This window comes from Manacus candei, unplaced genomic scaffold (genome assembly GCF_025592945.1).
Source record: "Manacus candei isolate 608988 ecotype Guabito, Panama unplaced genomic scaffold, ASM2559294v1 h1tg000028l, whole genome shotgun sequence".
Classification (NCBI taxonomy): Eukaryota; Metazoa; Chordata; class Aves; order Passeriformes; family Pipridae; genus Manacus; species Manacus candei.
This window is the reverse complement of record NW_026138076.1, coordinates 33,767,140-33,786,960: the sequence shown is the minus strand read 5'-3', so window position 1 is coordinate 33,786,960 and position 19,821 is coordinate 33,767,140. Positions and strand designations below refer to the sequence as shown.

The 19,821-nt window shown below is 41.8% G+C and overlaps 1 protein-coding gene and 1 long non-coding RNA gene across 4 annotated transcripts in view; one reads left to right on the top strand and one right to left on the bottom strand.

Moving 5' to 3' along the window:
* Window positions 1-5,931: 5,931 nt before the first annotated feature.
* LOC127472375 (uncharacterized) lies at window positions 5,932-8,025 on the top strand. The gene is made up of 3 exons (XR_007904989.1): window positions 5,932-6,266; window positions 7,436-7,490; window positions 7,823-8,025. It is a non-coding gene; the product is annotated as an uncharacterized LOC127472375 (long non-coding RNA).
* A 5,242-nt stretch (window positions 8,026-13,267) lies between these two features.
* The window catches only part of EMCN (endomucin), a 55,642-nt gene continuing 49,088 nt past the window's right edge, over window positions 13,268-19,821 (bottom strand). Inside the window, exons 11-13 of one of the 3 annotated variants that reach the window (XM_051790506.1) lie at window positions 19,691-19,804; window positions 16,317-16,379; window positions 13,268-14,975 (exon numbers count right to left, since the gene is read on the bottom strand). In XM_051790506.1, the coding sequence (XP_051646466.1) occupies window positions 16,321-16,379; window positions 19,691-19,804 (173 nt within the window). In that variant the 3' untranslated portion in view covers window positions 13,268-14,975; window positions 16,317-16,320. Of the gene's footprint in view, window positions 14,976-16,316; window positions 16,380-19,690; window positions 19,805-19,821 lie in introns of those variants that run through there. The other 2 variants (XM_051790507.1, XR_007904983.1) reach the window with 2 other exon arrangements.

Here is a 19,821-nt window from a genome sequence, read left to right as displayed (position 1 = left end):
AAAGTGATACACTTTCTTCTGAGCTTTGTAAGAACAAAAACTGTTTCTGAAGGGTTGGGGTCCAGTTGAATGTGAGCTGTTGCCCATTTCTAGGCCCTTTACTGGGAAAGAAGGGAAATTTGGATTTTAGGAAGTGCTTAGTATGACATCTCTGAACAACAAGCCTTCTGACAACTGTTTTGGTTTGTTACTGAGCTGTAATACATTCACCACTAGTGGGAGATGAGCTGTGTAGCAAAGGTCCTCAAATGCTGCTCAGTCTGAATGTCTACTCTGAGATACTGCAGCTGCCACTACAGAGGGTGGCAAATTGAATCTGGGATCTCCCAAGTTGGAAGAAGATAAGAAAAAGTGTCATTAGCTGTGCCCCATCCCTGAAGGGAACATGTACAGAATGGCACTGTAAAATTAGGGTACCCTCCATGATTACAGTTTTGGTGTGGGTCTTTTTTTCTGTATGCTAAACATTAAAATATGTTAGATGAATCATCTTTTGGTGTGTACCTCCTGTGAGCTGTTGTCATCCAACAGAACTGTGTGAGGAGCTCAGCTTGCACTGCCCCTTGCAGGAAACAGAGCTGATGATGCTCTCTGTGGACTCTTGAGGGCAAAGCTTTGAATGAAATGTTGGACACATTCCTGAAAAGACCCAGGGAAAAGTTGAATCCAACCTCAGCCTGTTCCACAGTGGCAACTCATTTCATTCTGCTGCAGTCTCTGATCTTGATTTTAACATTCCGTTTTTCAGCTGTTGAAGAAGTCACAGATCTCACAGATAGATCTTCTGAGCCTGAGGTCAGTGACCTAACTGATGATAATTCAGTTGTGGAAAGCAGTGAATGACACACTTCTCTCCATCTTGCACTGAAATTAGTTTTTTATTGTGCTCCTGGGCCTGTCTTCTGGCATCTAACTGGGTATCTCTCTGAGCATCACTTCGACTTGAGTTGAAGAGTAATCTAAAAGAGCTTGTTGCTCCAGTGATTTAAAGAAAAAGCAAAGGAAAGGACAAGAAGTCTCTGACTTCCCAAATAAGAAGCATTTAGCTGCAACATCAGTTAAAGGTACTCCTGTCACTGAGGTGCCAAGTGCACGTGCAGCTGACTGGGGTACGAACTGGTCCTGTTTATTACTCCATGAAGTCTTTAAAAAAGTCACTTATTTTTCTTTTCAATTTTCTTGCGATTTGAAAGAATAGTCTTTGATCCAGCCCACAGTGTAGTTTATTTCCTTGGTTTTGGGATGCCACTGCTGCCACGAAAAGAACATGCAGCAGGCATAGCACGAAGGTATCTCCTGATAGGACTATTCCTGAGCCTTTGCAAAGAAAAGGCCTCAAACTTTATGACAGAATCTGCATGACTCAGCTCCAGCTACACCAAAAGCATGTTTGAGTTTGGGGTTTCCTTTCTTCAGCAGCTGTTAACCCAACACAAAGTGTTTGTGGATATAACAACTGAATTTACCCGTTTAGGGGAAAAAGAGGGAAAGAAAGATCTCCAGCACAAAACCAATCAGGGAACTTAAACGGGAGCAGGGAGGAGAGTGTTCAGGTGGTTCCTAAGCTGCCTCCATTTCTACCCCATTGCAGCAGTGGCAGCAGAGCCAGCAATACCCACGTTTTTTCAGAGCAGCAGATAATTCAGCAGTGCTACTGATGAGTGACAATGAAGAGGAACAAGGAGATTACGATGAGTATGTGAGAAAGTCTCTCTCTAAAGTCCAATTTCTGCTCTACAGTAGAAACCTGTTTCTCCCAAGCTTTTGGGGTCTACTTGATCCTGTGTGAAAAAATCTGACTTGAAATATAGTGGCCTGTCTGGAAGAGAACTAATTTAAAAAAAATCAACCAGCAAAATACATCAGAAAACTTTTTCTCCTCTATTCATGACATCCTTATTGAGTGTTTCTTACAGAATGACTTGAGCTACACTACAGTACATAAAAATTCTTCAAATGATTGTGTTACTGGGCTGGGATGTTGCTAAATCAGAACAGCAGATGTTTAATTTTCTGAGATTTTATTTATCAGTAACCCTGGATGCATGGTAAAATTAATGTCTGCCTGTTCTTTCTGATTCTGTTCTCTCTAGCATATGGCCAGCAGGCCCTGCAAGTTCTCTGTTTTGGGTGGATGAGGACTTAGAGGTAAGGATCCACATGTTGTCATCCTTTCTGCTTTGTGGGAGGGGGAACGAGGCCAAGGGGGAGCTGTGCAACTCTTATGTGGGATGCTATGGTGCTGGCTGGAAGCACAGACCTTGCTGCGATGGTCCAACTTGCATGACCCTCCAAGTCATTTCTTGGTGGTGTACATAGAGGGAGAAACCCTTTCCACGATGGCAGTGTCAGATCTGTGGATTCCTTATAGTTCTAGCAGTGACTGACAGATTGCAGATACTCCAAATTGCAGATCTTGTTTGCCTGGTGCCAACGGAGCAGCCAACAGGAATTCTTTCGTCCCAGTCCCTGTTGTGGTTTCCTTTCTTCAGCAGCTGTTCATCTTACACAAAGTGTTTGTGGCTATCACAACTGAATTTGCCTATCTGGGGAGAAAGTAGGAAAGAAATACTTCCAGCCTAAATCCAATTAGAGAACTGAAACAGGGGAACAGAGTAAAGGGTGTTCTGGTAGTTCCTAAGATTCTCCTCCATTTAGTAACTTAGGAAGTTCCTAAGCCTCCATTTCTACCCTATTGCAGGAGCAGAGCCAGCAATACCCACGTTTTCTCAGAGCAGCAGATAATTCAGCAGTGCTACTGATGAGTGATGACGAAGAGGAACTAAGAGACAATAATGGGTATGTGACAGATAAAGTGACTGTCTAAAGTCTAATTTCTGATATACAGTACAAACAGATTATTCTCAAGCTTTTGGATTCTGTTTGATTCTGTGCAAAACCTTCAACCTGGAATATAATGGCATGTCTGGAAGAGATGTAATTAAAGAAAATCCTGCAGAAACATTTCTTCCCTGTTCATGACATCATTGTTTCTTACGGAATGGCTTGCTATATGCTGAAATTCTTGCAGTACATAAAAGCTCTGGGAATTAGTGTGTTGCTGGGCAGGGATGTTACTAAATTACAGTTGGGGTTGTTTTAATTTCTGACCAGTTATGTATCTGTAACCCTTCATGGATGGTGAAATTAATGTCTGCATGTTCCTTCTGGTTCTATTCTCTCTAGCACGTGGCCAGCAAGTCTATTTAGTTCTCTGGTTTGGGTGGATGAGGACTCACAGGTAAGGATCCACATGTTGTCATCCTTTCTGCTTTGTGGCAGAGGGGGAGCTGTGCAACTCAGTTGTCTTTTGTGGGATGCTGTGGGGAGCTGGCTGGAAGCACAGACCTTGCTTCAGAGCTCATACTACCATGTCTCCCCACGTCACTTCTTGAAGGTGTGCGTAGAGAGAGAAACCCTTTCCCCTGGGGCACTGGAAAATCTGTGTTCCTTACAGTTCTAGCAGTGACTGACAGATTGCAGATACTCCAAGTCCTGTCTGCCTCGTGCCAGCAGAACAGCAAAGTAGAATTCTTTCCTCCCAGTTCCTGTTGTGATTTCCTTTCTTCAGCAGCTGTTCATTTAACACAAAGTATTTATGGCTACCACGGCCAAATTTGCCTGTTTAGGGGAAAAAGAGGGAAAGAAAGATCTCCAGCACAAAACCAATCAGGGAACTTAAACGGGAGCAGGGAAGAGGGTGTTCAGGTGGTTCCTAAGCTGCCTCCATTTCTACCCCATTGCAGCAGTGGCAGCAGAGCCAGCAATACCCACGTTTTTTCAGAGCAGCAGATAATTCAGCAGTGCTACTGATGAGTGACAATGAAGAGGAACAAGGAGATTACGATGAGTATGTGAGAAAGTCTCTCTCTAAAGTCCAATTTCTGCTCTACAGTAGAAACCTGTTTTTCCCAAGCTTTTGGGGTCTGCTTGATCCTGTGTGAAAAAATCTGACTTGAAATATAGTGGCCTGTCTGGAAGAGAACTAATTAAAAAAAAACTAACCAGCAAAATACATCAGAAAACTTTTTCTCCTCTATTCATGACATCCTTATTGAGTGTTTCTTACAGAATGACTTGAGCTACACTACAGTACATAAAAATTCTTCAAATGATTGTGTTGCTGGGCTGGGATGTTGCTAAATCAGAACAGCAGATGTTTTAATTTTCTGAGATTTTATTTATCAGTAACCCTGGATGCAATTAATTAACCCTGGTGAAATTAATGTCTGCCTGTTCTTTCTGATTCTGTTCTCTCTAGCATATGGCCAACAGGCCCTGCAAGTTCTCTGTTTTGGGTGAATGAGGACTCAGAGGTAAGGATCCACATGTTGTCATCCTTTCTGCTTTGTGGGAGGGGGAACGAGGCATAGGGAGACTTGTGCAACTCTTGTCTTATGTGGGATGCTATGGTGTACATAGAGGGAGAAACCCTTTCCACGATGGCAGTGGATTCCTTATAGTTCTAGCAGTGACTGACAGATTGCAGATACTCCAAATTGCAGATCTTGTTTGCCTGGTGCCAACGGAGCAGCCAACAGGAATTCTTTCGTCCCAGTCCCTGTTGTGGTTTCCTTTCTTCAGCAGCTGTTCATCTTACACAAAGTGTTTGTGGCTATCACAGCTGAATTTGCCTATTTGGGCAAGAAAGAAGGAAACAAACACCTCCAGCCTAAATCCAGCTAGGGAACTGAAGCAGGGGAGCAGGGAGAGGAGTGTTCAGGTTCTTCCTATATTGCCTTTATTTCTACCCCACTGCAGCAGTGGAAGGAGAACCAACAGGACCCACTTATTTATTTGTTTTCAGCACAGCAGCTAATTGACTCCTGTTTTGAACATTCTTACCCAAAACAAGAGGGCAATAACCATTTATTCCTCACTGTAAATGCATTGCTGAACTGCTGTTTGCATGCAACATCAGGAGTTCACAACAACATCTAATTGTATTTTCTTTTCTCTCCCTTCACACATGTATTGATGAAGCTTCTTGAAGGTGAGTTAATGTTTTACAGTTGATAATGGAATTGTCTTAAATTTAATCATTATTTTTTGTTTGTCTTTTCCAAGAAACTCTAGCAGCAGGGATTGAAACTGTTAGCGAAAGGCAAAGGACAGTGCTAAAGCCTCTGGCCAGTGTCTTAAAGAAAGCATCCAATCTTTGTCTGGAAGCCACTATCAGACACAGTGGAAAGTCCTTGCAATAAAAGTTGTAGCTGAATACTTATGCAGGAAGAAATTTTAATTTGGTGAAACTTTCTGTAATTGTAATTGGTTAGTACTTGATTATTGTTACATGGACACTGGAGTAGCAGAGATCATTGTTACCTGCAGTTTCTGAGAGTTAAAAATCAAACAGCAGTTCTTAACCCTCTGGATTTTACAGACCAGGCCATTAAAAATTGATTTCCCTTGAAACTGGGCAATATAACTCCATTTTCAAGTTACCTTAACTCAGGAGGGAAATGATTACAATTTCTAAGGAAACACTGCTTCAAGTCTTTTTATAATTTCCAAGGATTGTCCTTAACAAGACACATTGGATAGAAACTTCCTTTGAGTGGTGAGGTCTGGTTTAATGCAGACGAAAAGAGTGCAACGGTTTAGCATCATACAGCAATGAGGAAGCACAGCACCTCTAGAATGAACAGTTTTAGATTTAAGCATCTCTTCCATCCCTTATGAAACTTTCTGAACAAAGCACTCTGTTTTTCCAGGTTTTTTTGTTGTGTATGTGCTAAGTTGCTGTGCTCCTTCGAAACTTGACTGCAGACCTCTCTCTTCCCCATCAGACAGCAATTGTTGCCCTTCCTCACCACAGGATCGCAGCAGACCCTGTTAGTAAAAACTGGGGAAGGAGTTGCCCTTTATAGGGCAAATTTATTTACAGGTAGTGCAACTCTATGGAACTTAAGACACTGAGAATCTCTCAGGTCATATTTTTAGCTATCTGTAGAGTGAACACAGCAAATGTTTTGTGTCAGTCTGTAGCAGAAGAGTCACAATGTCTGGAAGGGTTTAGCCTTAATATTTAAGAAACTAATTTGTTTAAGATTGCTTTTAACCCAGCTGAATAGGAACCATTATAGACTATTTATAATAATACATTTCAAGCATAGTTTCAGGGAGAGAATAATAGATCTAACTTATCAAAATTAAATTACAGAATATGAACAACAAAGGAGAAACGTTACACTAAGAAGCCAGCGACAGTCAGACAGCTCTGTACTGGGTAGCAATGATGAAGATGAAGCGATAGATAATGATGTGTATGTGACTGAATTTTTTGCCTTTTTTTTTTTTTTTTTTTTTTTTTTAACAGGGGCAGGATGAAGTTATACTGCTATGGCCTGGCTTATCTTTGAAGCCTTCACTTACTCTACTTATTTCCCTCTTTCTCCTGTGTTGCATGATGATCAAATGATACCATTTGCACTTCAGGAGAAAAAGGCAGCCCAAGGCAGATGCACAACTTTGCATAGAACCTTAAAGACAAGTATGGGGGTATGGCAAGAAAGGGGGATTAATGACAGGCCATAGCTCAAAAAGTATTGCGTTTGCTTTTCCTACCAAGCTCTAGTAGTGATGTCAGATATGGAAATTGGTGTTGATGAGGCTTGGCATCATGGGATCGGAAGCAGCAGCTGGGCAAATTCCATGCAGGTTTTAATATTTGAACCTTTTGGATTGATAAAAGGCAATGTAGGAGAGAACTTGAGTATGGTACTTTTGGGTGTCAGGCCTTAAATGCACCACCTAAAGGGCTTCTACTCTTCTAAACCATAATGCATTTTGCCATTGGATTTGTAAATCTTTAAGTGTTGGTTGCTTAAGTATGTCAGTGAACAAATCCCACCGCTTGGTTAATATAAAAAAAGGAATATTTTGTTCCTTGAGTCTCAAGCTTCTCTGCTACTGAGTGCACTTTCCTGCTTTGTTTAGCCCAGGCTGAAAGAGCTTGGTGCTGCTGCATTTAACATTGACCAAAGGGTCCTTCCTGGTGCTGGACTTGTCAAGGCTGTCTGCAGTGTTACTCTGTAGCATCAGGCCCTGTTTTCTTCTGCAATTAATAGTTCCCAGAGGACAGCTCTATGCTTTAGTTACAAAACTGTTATTGATGACCTGTTGGAGATTAATGCTGCCATACACTGACTGCCCAGCGCTAGAGGTTGCTGTTACTTCAAGTCCTAGAGCAGGGTGACTGACTGCACCTTTTTCCTCATGAAAACCAAGATGCTGTTTCCTTTAGATCAGGGAGATCCAAACTCCTCATTACATGCAGCAAACAGAGAGCTAAAGATTTGCAGGGTTCTTCAAATCAAATGGACTATGGCCAGTCAGTGCAGTCAGATGATTATATGACATTTTATATATTGGTAACCCTCGATGCGCAGTGATATTAATGGGTGCATGTTCTTTGTGGTTCTGTTCTCTCTAGGGCATGGCCAGAGGGTACCATTAGGTGTCCGATTTGCATGGATTTTTACTCAGAGGTAAGGATTCACGTGTTGTCATCCTTTCTGCTTTGTTGGAGAGAGGAGGGGGCAGAGGGGGAGCTGTGCAATTCAGTTGTCTTATGTGACCTGCTATGGGCAGCTGCCTTGAAGCACAAGCCTTGCTGTGAAGCTCCACAAGGCACTTCTTGGTGCTGTACACAGAGAGAGAAACCCCTACCAAGATGGCACTGGCAGCTCTCTGGGTCCCTCATCATTCTAGCAGTAATGGACTGATTCCAAATATTCCAAGTCTCCTTTCTCTGCTGCCAACAGAGCAGCAAGTTGGAATTCTTTCCTCCCAATACATGCTGTGGTTTTCTTTCCTTCAGATTCTGCAAAGTGAACGACTGTTTCTGTCAACCCAGTGTGGCCATGTCTTCTGCAGTCAGTGCCTCCCTGTTGCCCTTGAGACTGCCAACACATGTCCAATCTGCAGGACAGAACTCACTCATGAACAGTATCATTCCATTTATATATGAGCACTTCTATTTCTCAGGACAGACTCAGATGGATCTTGGGGGATAGGCCATGTAAAGACCTTTTCCTTCATGTATATAGTTATTCTTGTATATAGTTCCATTTTTCCTGAATTTAATTATAAATAAAGTGTTGATTAACCTAAAGTTAGTCAAGTGTGTCTGCTCATCTATGTTGGACTTTGCTGGTGGATAGAGACATCTTTCAGTAGGTGGAAATAACACTCTTGGTTTGACCAGTCAGAAGTGCTCATTCTTTTCACCATAGTGTAGTCATTGACTTTGGTGGAAAGGTGCTAAAGGCATAAACCTGGTAGTTCTTGTGACCAGTGTGTGTTGTATGGGAGAAAAGAAACAGGCAGTGCTTGGGATGAGAGGCCTTCTATTTCTCAGCAGGCACTCAGGTGGATGTTGTAATTTCTGTGCTCTGTAGATTGAAAGAGCAGCAGGTTGCACACACATCCAAAGAAAACTATTTTCTTTGAGAGTAACTGGTAGGTATCTAGAGAGCTTGTTTATGGTCCAAGCTGCTCCTTGCTATGTTTATATATGGTTACAATGGTTATAATGTTCCACTGTCAGCTGATGACAGCAGCACTGTCAGCTTATGTGAAGCTCTTCCTCTTCTGAAAAGCCTGTAAGCTTCAAGGCAATCGCAAGAATGTAGCGCTGTGAACTGCTGTAGCACTGTGAACTGCTGCATTTGTCCTGCAGAACAGAAGAGAGCAGTGAGCAAAAGCAGTGAAGCAAAGACCTAAAGCAACCGCCGGGGAGTGCATCGCCACCATGGCCATTACCATCACTATCATCATCATCATCACCATCATCACCATTTACCTTTCCTACTGCAAAAGCAAATTGTCTCCAGAGGGAGTGAGGAGCCAGCAGTGGTTCCTAGATCCAGAGTGCTGATGTGAACCCAGAGTGCTGGGTGGCAGCAAATATCCCCATTAGTCACAGGGAGATACACAGGACATGGTCAGCAAGTGCTGACAGCATGTACCTGTCCATATTTTTGGGACTAAAAGGTGTTGAAAGGTGGACTTTTCTGTAACTGCAGGGTTAAGCGGAACCTACATTTCCAAATCAGCCAAAGCAAAGTAGCCCCAGCAATAAGAAACATGCCTGGGTTTTTGTTCTGCAGAACAAGCCACTCACTACTGCCTACCATCAGAGGGGTTCAAAAGTGCATTTACTTACTCTGAACAGTCTTAATATGTATTTCTTTAATAGACTATCTACCTGCACTTCCCTGTGAAGATTTTGGGAAAAATATCTGAAGCCATAACCTTTGCTCGAGTCAAGTAAAGGCACATTTTGACATAAGAAATGAAATGCAATCCTCAGTGAGACTAGTACAAATTATCGTTAGTCAAGAATATAATCTTTTGGGGGCTTCTTTTGGTAATCTTTTAGAGATTTCTGTAGCTCACCCTTGGGATTTGACTTGCAAGGCCAATCATCCCTGATGGTCAGCAAAGCAGCTGCAGACACCTGCAATCACCTCCTCTTTGCCCTTTGCATTGGGTGCGTCCTCTACTGAGGTCAGCTGCTAAATCCCAGGGGAAAAGTCTCCCTCCTCTTACTTTGTTTCTAGTAGCAGCTCTTTGCTGAGCTTCACAGCACTGAGTCTTCTTTGGAAATATGCATGTGGAATTAATGAAAACAGGACTGAAAGGGTCTGAGTGTGATCAAACTGGATGGCATGGGGCACCTGTGGCCGCATCCTGCACTTGCCATAATCTGAGGCCTGAGGGTAAGAGATGGTATTCTCTCTCATGTGGGTTTTTCTTAGGACGATGTGAGCAACCAAATTCAGCTCTGGGCTTCATTTGACAAACTCTTCCTCATCCTTCCTCCCTCACTTTGCCAGCTAAATTCAGACAAGGCACTCTTATGCCTAAAAGCTGTCAAAGGAATAACTTACAACTACAGGAGCTTGAAATTCTTGAAGTGTAAAGCTGGCACCCCTGAAGAACTGCAGGGACTATTCAATCCATCTGGTGCTCTCGGCTGCAGAGCAAACAGGCTTTTGACTAGTTCATAACTGTGGCATATGCAAGAGGCTCAATTATTGCTTCTTAAAAAGCCCAAATTATCTCCTGGAGTTGGAGACTGACAGGCACACCGTCTCTGCAGCATTATGCCCGGCTGAATTTTTGCTGGCTTATTCTCTGCTACTCTGCACTGCCTGTAATTGCATTGCATTTTAACTGTTTAGCATCGTCAGAACTCCAGCCCCAGGGGCAGCGGAGGTGGTGAGAGCTCAACACACCAAATTACTACCCAAAGAGCAAGCAGACAAAAAGCAGAGTGGAGAGGGAGGGAGACAGACAAATGAGCCATGTTCATTAGAGAAACAGCAGCCCTGACCGAGGAAGTGTCCTACTGATGTAATGAGAAAGGTGAAAGTTGTTAATAATAAAAAAGAACACAACAACAGAGTTGCCTTTCTATCAGAAAGCCACAAATCTAGAGAAAATAAATGCACAGTGGAAAGCAGAGATGAAAACTAGCAAAATGCTCTTTGCCCACATAGCTCTTTCTTCCCTACCAGTTTTATTTAGTAGTTTTTTTGGTTTGTTTTTTTTTTTGTGGGAGTGAGTTCTGTAGTTGTGCTATTTAGTGCTGTTCCCTTGTGTGCTGTGATGTGGCCCTGTCAGATGGAAATTAAGCACCATGCAGCCGCTTGCTCAGTTCCTCCCCTCTCCTCCCTCTTCCCCACACCCCTGGTGGAATGGGGAGGAGAATTGAAAAAAACTTGTATGTTGAGATAAGAACAGTTTAATAATTGAAAATATAATAATAATAATGGTAAATAATAATAAGGATATTTTAAAAAACCAAACAAGTAGTGCACAATACCATTGCTCATTGTCCGCTGACTGACGCCAGACTCTCCGAACACAGCTCAGTCCCCCTTCTGGGTAACTGCTCCTGGTTTATATACCAGGCATGATGTTCTATGGTGTGGAATATCCCTTTGGTCAGTTCAGGTGGCCTGTCCCAGCTATGCTCCCTCCCACTGGCAGAGCATGAGACAAGGGGAAGAAAACTGCCCTTGAGTTAGGATAAGCAAGACTTAGCAAAAACCAAGTGTGTTCTCAATGGCATTCTCATTTTGAATTCAAAACACAGCACTGTAACAGCTACTGAGAAGAAATTAACTCCACCCTAGCTAAAACCAGGATAGGCCCCAAAAGCCGGCATCTCTGCTGCAGAAGCCCTGCCATGTGAGGCAGTGAGACACACTTTTCCACAGGCAAGTTTCTGTTTCACCTTTGGCCAGCCAGAGGTCCTGATTGCTGATTCTTTCTTTTCCCCAAAAGATGCTGCAGGTTCAAATCCCTGGGGCAGGTTTTGAAGGACAGGACCATTTGAAGTCTGTCCCACAGCACAGGGAACAACAGCAGTGGTGGAGCAAAGGCAGAAACCAAGGGAGTGGGATGGGTGTGACACAACCCCCCAAGTTTGCACGAGCTGTGCAGAAAGTGCATTTGGTTTTTTTTTTTCTCCTCTGGAAGGTCTTCCTGTGGGGACAAAAAGGAGAGGATAAAAAGTCTGGATCATGTGCTGCTGACGAAAAAAATGAATTCTGCCACCCGTGAGAGTGTGGAAGTGCATCAGAGCTTGTGATGGGGCTGCCCTGCTTAGGCACCTCAGTAGCTTTTACCTCAAGTAACTGCCTAAACTCTATGCAGCAAAGCCTTAAATTACAGGAGGCTGTTGCAGGGAACAGGCCCAGCACAATGCAGCAGCCACAATGTGACAGTCAGAGAATGAAAGGTTCCTTGTGAGTCTTTGTCCTGCCTACCTGCAAAGCCATGGGAGAACAAGAGTGACTTGGGTTGGAAGGGACCTTCAAAGGTCTAGTCCAATCCTCTAGATGAAGGCAAACAGACAGGCATGTCAGCAGGCATAGCCAACACTGGCAGCAATAGATGCTTGTGGTAGCAGAGGTTTCTGTCCCTGTTGCAGGGTAGCCCAATAGGGAAGTGCCTCTGCTGTGGCTCTTCACCCAGGGGAATGTGCAGGGTGGATATGAGGGAGCTGAGAAGATCCTTCAACTGTCTGTGCTGAATATTTTGAGGGTATTGACATTTCACATCAGCTGTATTCACCAGGGTTAATTAAAGCCTGTGTTTTATAGATTGCCCTTGTCCATAAACGGAAAAGCTGCCTCAATTGGAAATCAATAAAGTAATCTTTAAGTTCTTTTATTTTATTAGATATAGAGTCCTAATTTGAATAAATTGAGGAGCCATAATTAATGGTGCCAGAGAGGTCCTGAGATGTAAGTTTAAAGCTTCCTGAGGAGTGTGCTTTGCTGCAGGCAGTGTGCTGGAGGGGCCCAGCACAACCAGGGTGTAGCATTGAAGCCAGGGATGCTCCGCTGAGCAAGTTCCTAGGAGTGCTCTGGTGCTGCAGAAATCCAACAGCAATTCAATAGCCAGCACCCTCTACTGACCTCTTGCCCAAAAAATTGAAGGGAAGGCTGTGAATGGCAGTATTGTCACCACAGGGAACAGCAGGAAAGCCAGATCCTGGGGTCAGCAGAGGGCTGCTGGCAGCTGAAGAGTCCCAGAGATGCTCTGGGATAGCCTCCCTGTTCCGAGCCAGTGAGACTGATGTGCTTTATGCCTCTCTCTGCTGTGCACAGGTGTGAAGTTAAATGGTTCACTCCTCTTCAATGGGTTGGAGTCATTCCAAAACCACAAAAACCTTTGGGGGTTTTGGAAAGGGAAGTATCCTGATGGTGCTGCTGCTTCCCCTTCCTCCTGATTCTTAACAAGAATGGAAGGTCATACATTTCCCTTTATGACAAGTTTTGTCATTTCAGGGGTTAAGAGGATCTCAGGTTTGCTTCATTTCTACCCTCCACCAAACTCTCCTCTTTTACTTCATACACACTCACACAAGCCAGTTCCTTTGAGAGACTTTTCCCAGCCTTCTGATGAGAACTTGGTGCTCTGCCATGCCCCTTATCATGAAAAGTCTGAACACCTTCCAGTTTTGGTGATTTTCACTTTTCCAGTACCAAGATTTGCAGAGAGCCTCGCTCTCTCCCCATCACTGACTGTAATGAGGATGTTTCCACTTGCCACTCCCAGCATGCCTTCTGCAAGGTTTCGTGGTGTCCCTGCCACCATTATGCCCAGATTATCTAATGTCTGCTCTCTAGGCTCATTGTAAAGAGTTCAACTCTGTGCTTTAGGAGTGCAGAATAATGGACAACAGTTGCACTAGGTATGGGTAATGGATTGCATTTCTGCAAAGACAAAAAGAATAGCCACTTAATAAAGATAATAACTTTTAATAGGCAGAAATAATTTTTTTTCTTGACACACTGTGGTAGTTTCTGAACAAATTTTGCACACACACACAAAGTTATATTTCACAATCTTTCTCTGCTTTTTTCTACTGTCCTTTCGCTATGATGCAACATGTTACAAAATATTTTTTTTTTAATCAACATGAAAATCAATCCGCAATGATTGCTCTTATTGAGGAAAACTTCATCAATCAGGAATCTGAATAGCTGCAGATGCCAACTAGCATATTTTAGATGGCCTGACCTTTCCAAAGTAGGTATCCAAGACTTCTCTGCTTCTGAGGAACCCAGGTGATTCAGGAATACCTGAATGAACCACATAAGTTCAGCTGCAGCATGGAGGACACTTGTTTGTTCCCCATCTTTTACAGAGGTTCATCAGATATTTCTCATGGTGCCGCTAAGAAAGAGGATTATTAGACCCACCAAAGTGTAAGAGCAATGGTCAAGCACAGGGAAATGAACCCTTTTGAGATTTGTATATAAACATGAATTAATAATTCTGCTCAATCTCTTACCATACTGGTAGGTAAGTTTTAAAATTTCAGCAAAGGGAATTGGAGAGAGAAGTTTCTCAAAAGCATTGTATCACTAGGTATAAAAACGTAGATCATCATCCTGAATCTTGGTCCTGCCCTTAGGCCACCAGCTGTCTTCTTTCCATTCCCCAGTAAAGTAACGGAAGTTCTTGGGACACTAACAAGAATCGAGGGATTCAAACTGAGCAGATGCTCACAGTAATATAATTTTCAAACATTTATAGTTCTAGAAAAGTAGGATACATGCAGGTATGAGCACTACTTGATATTTTGGAATTGCCAGCTCTGTACAAGTTAAGAGTGTCTTTAATGAGCACTTGAAACACTCCCTAAACTTCCAGAGTTATTCAGTAACCTACAGGAATCCCATACATTACTCAGAACACAGGGAAGAAGGTTCATCTGTAAAATTGCTTGTCTTGCTGATTCCCACAGTGTGCCCCAGGCTATATAGAAGTCATATTTGTAGCACACATAATGCAATTAGCCAAGGAACAGGTGAAAATAAACTCTGTTGCCTGTTACATTACAAGGATCATATTCAGTAATTTACAGAACTTCAAAGAGCCTCAGTGCAAGGTATATTCCCCCCTTAACAGAAAAAAGCACACACTTCAGCATTCCACCCAGGCATCCCACCCTGTAAACATTTATGACAAGCAAAGCATGTGCTACAGTGAGGAGTCTCATGGAAATCACTGAATTAATTTTCATAGTGGCTATTTGCCCAGTACTGTTTCAAGGGTCAGGCCTTGTTTGTATTTTGCTACATACAATTGAAAGAACCCTAGGTACTGTAAGTTCAACAAAGTATGCTGACATATTCCTCCCTGTATGTGCAGAAAACATTTTTAGTAAGTACTATGTAAACCACCTGATTTTTACATTCTCGTCAACCTTGTTTCCCTACTTTTACTATATGTGAAAATAATAAATACATATGATATACCAGTTATTAAGCCTTCAAAAAAATTACATATTCCAGAAGGGACAGAAGACACTTGAGAAGTCAAGAGCTGGTCATTAACACAAGTGTCCTGTCTGGTAAAAAGCTTCAGCTGGTCCACATTTCCCATGGAACTGCAATTTTGGTGGTATATTCCTGCACATTGTGATAAAACAGGCTGCTTCACATCTGAAATGACAACAGTATCTATACATTATTATTCCAGGTAACATATTTAGAAACATAAGAGTAAGCTAAAATGGAAGGCATGGAATAAATCTGATTTGGGTAGGCAATCAGGATTAAATCCACTGTCCAGGCCACTGTCCTGCCCCCACACAAACAGAACCACCTTTGGGTTTTCAGTAATGTAGGCAAAATTTCATTTTCTTGCTCTAATTGAAGAAACAAGGAGGTTAATTTGTCCTTACTGCTAGCATCGGGAAAGCTCAGTTTCTTCATCCGGGGGGAATAAGAATAGGTCAAAACCATGAAAGACGTTCTTCACATTTCTGGTCAACCAGATATTTCTCAGTGGAGGGTGATGGGATCCATTCTGGAGGGGCTTCATTCTAAAGTGATGGTGGCAGACTGTGCTTTGTCTGAGCCCAACATAGCTGCCTCTGTCTGGTCCATCCCACATATGCTGTGACACTCAGGTCCTCAGGCCATCCTTCTCCTCAGCCTCCCTGCCCTACCCAGGCTAAAGGACCCTTCCCACACCTGCTTCCTTCTCTCACCCTCAGCAAAAGACCCCATTTCACCACAAGTGATGGAAGCAACTCCATGGGAAGTGGATACTGTGGTGCCTGAGAAAGCTTCATGCGTGAAGGAAAATGCAGCACCCACATCACAAACAGTGGGTTTCAGGGGTGCTCTGATGGTCTTTGCCCTCTCACACGTAAAAATACCATCCAACACCTGCCATGCATGTTAACCACCAAGGATTTCAAGCCATAATAAACCACCTCAATAAAAGTGCTGGCATTTGCATGAAGTGAAAAAGATACAGATTTTTCATGGAAAAAAAAAAAAGGAGCAAAAAAATTCTGGATAGTAAATACCTTTTTCTTTTTTTTTTTTTAACTGCCTTTAAAAATTTTTAACCTTTTTCTTTTTTTTTTTTTTAACTGCCTTTAAAAATTTTTAACCTTTTTCTTTTTTTTTTTTTTAACTGCCTTTAAAAATCTCTTACTTCTCACACAAACAGAAAGAAAATTCACCCAGGGAAGTACACCTAGGAAATGCTGAACAGTTTAAGTCACATGCTCTGCCTATAAAGGTCTATCTCTGAGGTGGCAGCTTCCCCCCCTCCACTGGCCTGGCTCTCTGGTCATGATGATATGCTCAAGTCGAGCTTTGTTTAAGCTGTTTTTCCTTGAGGTTGCTACCAACTGAAGTCATTGCTCATTTTATTTTTCATTTTTAACCTTTTTGTTTAGTTACATGGCACATACTGAGACTAAAAAGTATTAGAGAGACTAACAAACACTAACATTAGCGGATGTAAGACTAAGGCTACAAACTTACATATTTATTGCTGAGATGTGAAGAGTTGCCGAGTTTTATTCTTCCCCTGAGACGAGTGCTCTCCTAAGAAACAGAAAATATATTTGTATTAGTTAAACATGTAAAGATAAAAGGACCAATGAGTCTAGCACAAACACATCACTGACCACTAGAGTCTCCTTGTCAGATTTACTTAATCAGCAAAAACTGTCCATGCAATAGGTTTTTATCACTCTTTCTGTTTTATAGCTTATTTCCCCTACTACTACAAAGTATTTCCAAGAGAGTGCTCAAGAGGTTTGAAAATAAAAAAAAACTTTAATTAATTTGTAACCATGATTAGAACATTAAATTATAAAAATAAGAAGATACAACTATAAAATTAATTTTTGCCAACAATGCTGACATCAGCTTGGTTCCTCCAAAGCGGGAAAATGAACCTTTATGAACTTCAGTCAGGGATTATACACAGTTCTTACTCCTCCTTCCCTGGAGGAGCAGAACCACTACCAGCAGTTACAGGCAGAAAAATAAGCCTCGAGATGACAATGTGTTTACAGATGTCCTATTTCCAAACATGCATCCCAGGAACGGCAGTGGAATTTTTTTTTTTTCAGAGATTTGTACATGGAGATGAACAGGGAATGGCATTCCCAGAGTGGGCAGAGCCCCATGGAAATACGCACAAGGGTGGGAAAACCCAAACGCCTCCAGGAAACTGTCTTCTGCCTTTCTGCTCACCTGCAGGAGACAATTTAATGCCTCACACACACACACACACACACACGAGAGGCAAGAAAGTGATGTATTACATTCTAGGAGAGGTGAATATGTATTAAAAAGTTTTATATGATCTATAGCCTGGGGTTGCAAATTGTAATACAAATTAGGATTCTAAAAAAATTATCTGATTAGGCACTTAAATAATTAGTAGCCAAATTAAATTGTCGCTCTCCTGAAGAAAACGGAAAAGACTCATAAACAGTTTTTGAACAGCTTTTCTTCACAGTAAAGAAAAAGGCTCTTTATTTAGTGCAGCTTTTTGGAGATGAGTAGAACTTGGTATCTGTGGAAAATTGTTCACCAATAATGTGCTGGAATGATGTTCACTTCCCAAGTGTTCAATTTTGAACAAAATTATTTTACGATCTTTTTAAAGTGTTGCTAAGTTAGAGCTTCCGAAGTTCTGATGATATTAAATTTCAGGTAGAGAAAAGAAAAGCACAAGTTTCTGTTAGAAAAGAAAAAGAAACATTTTAACAACACATATTTTTGATAGGTGAAATGTTTTTGTTAGATAAAAATCTTGTTTTGAAAAGCTAAAGTGAACAAGTTCAAATACTGTACAGTTTTATACCAACAAAAGAATGAGATTTTCAAGAAATCTCACTTTTTTTAATTTTAATTTTATTTATTTTTCCTTCTGCAAGTTTTTACTTTCCTTGTTCAATATGCGGAAATGGAAGACTTAATAGGGCATAAAGTGACAAATTGACAAGACTGTTTAAAAAAAAAGGTGTAGCAGAAACTCATTGAGAAATATATCATGAGAAATAATTATTGAGAAATAACATGGAGAAGATAATATTCAGTAGTGGTAATAAATATCAGTACTTTGTTAGCAGTTCCACTCTCAGCTGATTGTTCTGCAGTCAGACTTACATGGAAGGTCAATACTTTGCACCTTAGGAAAACAGCATGCCTAAGGGGAGGCTCCAGATTCAACATAGCTCCCTGGATAACATCCCATTTATGCCAATAGACTTTGGATCAGAGTGTGGAAGGAGTGAGGCAGTGCTGGTTGCAGAAGTCAGACTGCTTGAGTGGTACCGGCCAGCAGCAGTGGTCAGGCCAGGAGGGGTGAGTCTGCCTTACTGCAGACCCTGAGGCTGCAGCACACAGACACACTCCCTGTCTGCATTTCCTGGTGCTATACACATTATCCCTGAAACAGTGAACCGCCACAAACTATTGCCAGGGTTGATGTTCCCCTATAATATCAGTGTCTGTCTGATGTGGGTTTGAAGCAGGCAGGGATGCTCTACATTTCTTTGCCACTGCACTTCCAGAAGGGCAGGAGCCTGCAAGACTTCTGACACAAAACTGAGTTGTTGCTACTCCATGGTTGCCAATGCGTCTAAAGATATTTGCATCATAAGTCTTGTAATCATCAATGCCAACTAACAATTCAGTGATGAAGAGACAACAATTATATACTGGAGAGGAAGTGGTCACACAATACATTCTCTGTTCAAGAATAAAAAGGTAGTGCACAGGTTTAGATACAGAGCTACAGTGTGCCTTGAGACTGCACAGAGAGGTGTACAGAATATTCTGGAGTCCAGACTCAGTAGTTTGATATTCCACTAAATATCCAGTCGCAATCCAAACGGAAAACCAAGAAGAATGTTCAGGTTAGCTGCAAGTGGGAAGACACCTTTATTGGCCTCAAAGCAACCTTATTACTGACAGAAACAAATTTTAAGAACAAAAAAACCAAACTTGCCCCCAAACCATCACTCACCAAAATCAAACTTTGCTTCCCATAAGGGAAATGAAAATAAAATACTTGTGTTTAGTACTTTCTTAAAACAGATGATATTTTTAATAGAATGAAGAAATTATTTCACAGTGAATTGTTTGCTGATTAAGAAAATACACAGTGGAGTGGAGGTGCTCAACCAGTCTAGATAGATTACCTGAATCCCTTGAAGGCTGTCACAGAATCATAGAATTGTTAAGGTTGGAAAAGATCTTTAAGATCATCAAGTCCAACCATCAGCCCAGCAACACCACCATGTTCACTTTAAACTGTGTCCTCAAATGCCACATCCACATATTTTTTTAACAATTCCAAGAATGGTGACTCCACTACTGTCCTGGACAGCCTGGTTGCTCTTCCAATGCTTTGCCATACTTTCTGTGAAGAAATTTCCATAATTTCCAATCTAAACCTCCCCTGGCAGAACTTGAGGCCACCATTGAAAGAGAAGAGATATAGTTATGCAAAACATATCAACAAGAGCAAAATTGCTGCACATTATCAGTGAATATTGTCTTTTATTTATTCTGGTTTAGGCGTTTAGGGAAGGATGATGCACAAACTCTAGTGTGGCGCACTAGGGGATGAAACCTCGCACTAGGGTTCAAGAGAGACTTGAACCATCAGCTTCTCACTATACAGTTATTCAACATCTTGCAGGAAGGTGTTGATTGATCCAATTGGACAGGTTCTATGGCAATAACTTTTTAATAATAGGTTGAAAATTCATTGTGAATTTGTCTACTTTGATAAGTGAGTGAATGCAGAAAAATGGGAGACGAAGGGAACTGGAAGACGGTATTTGGTGCAGTTAAAGTGCTGTGAACTACAAGTGTAATGTGACCCCTTTTACCTGTGGTCCTGCCTTGTGGCACCTCTCCTGATGGAGGAGGAGTTGTGGACTCAGATAGATTGGCAGAGGGCAGTGAGAAGCCAACCTCATAAATATCACGTGCTTCTACAAAAACTGAAAGAAATGATTCA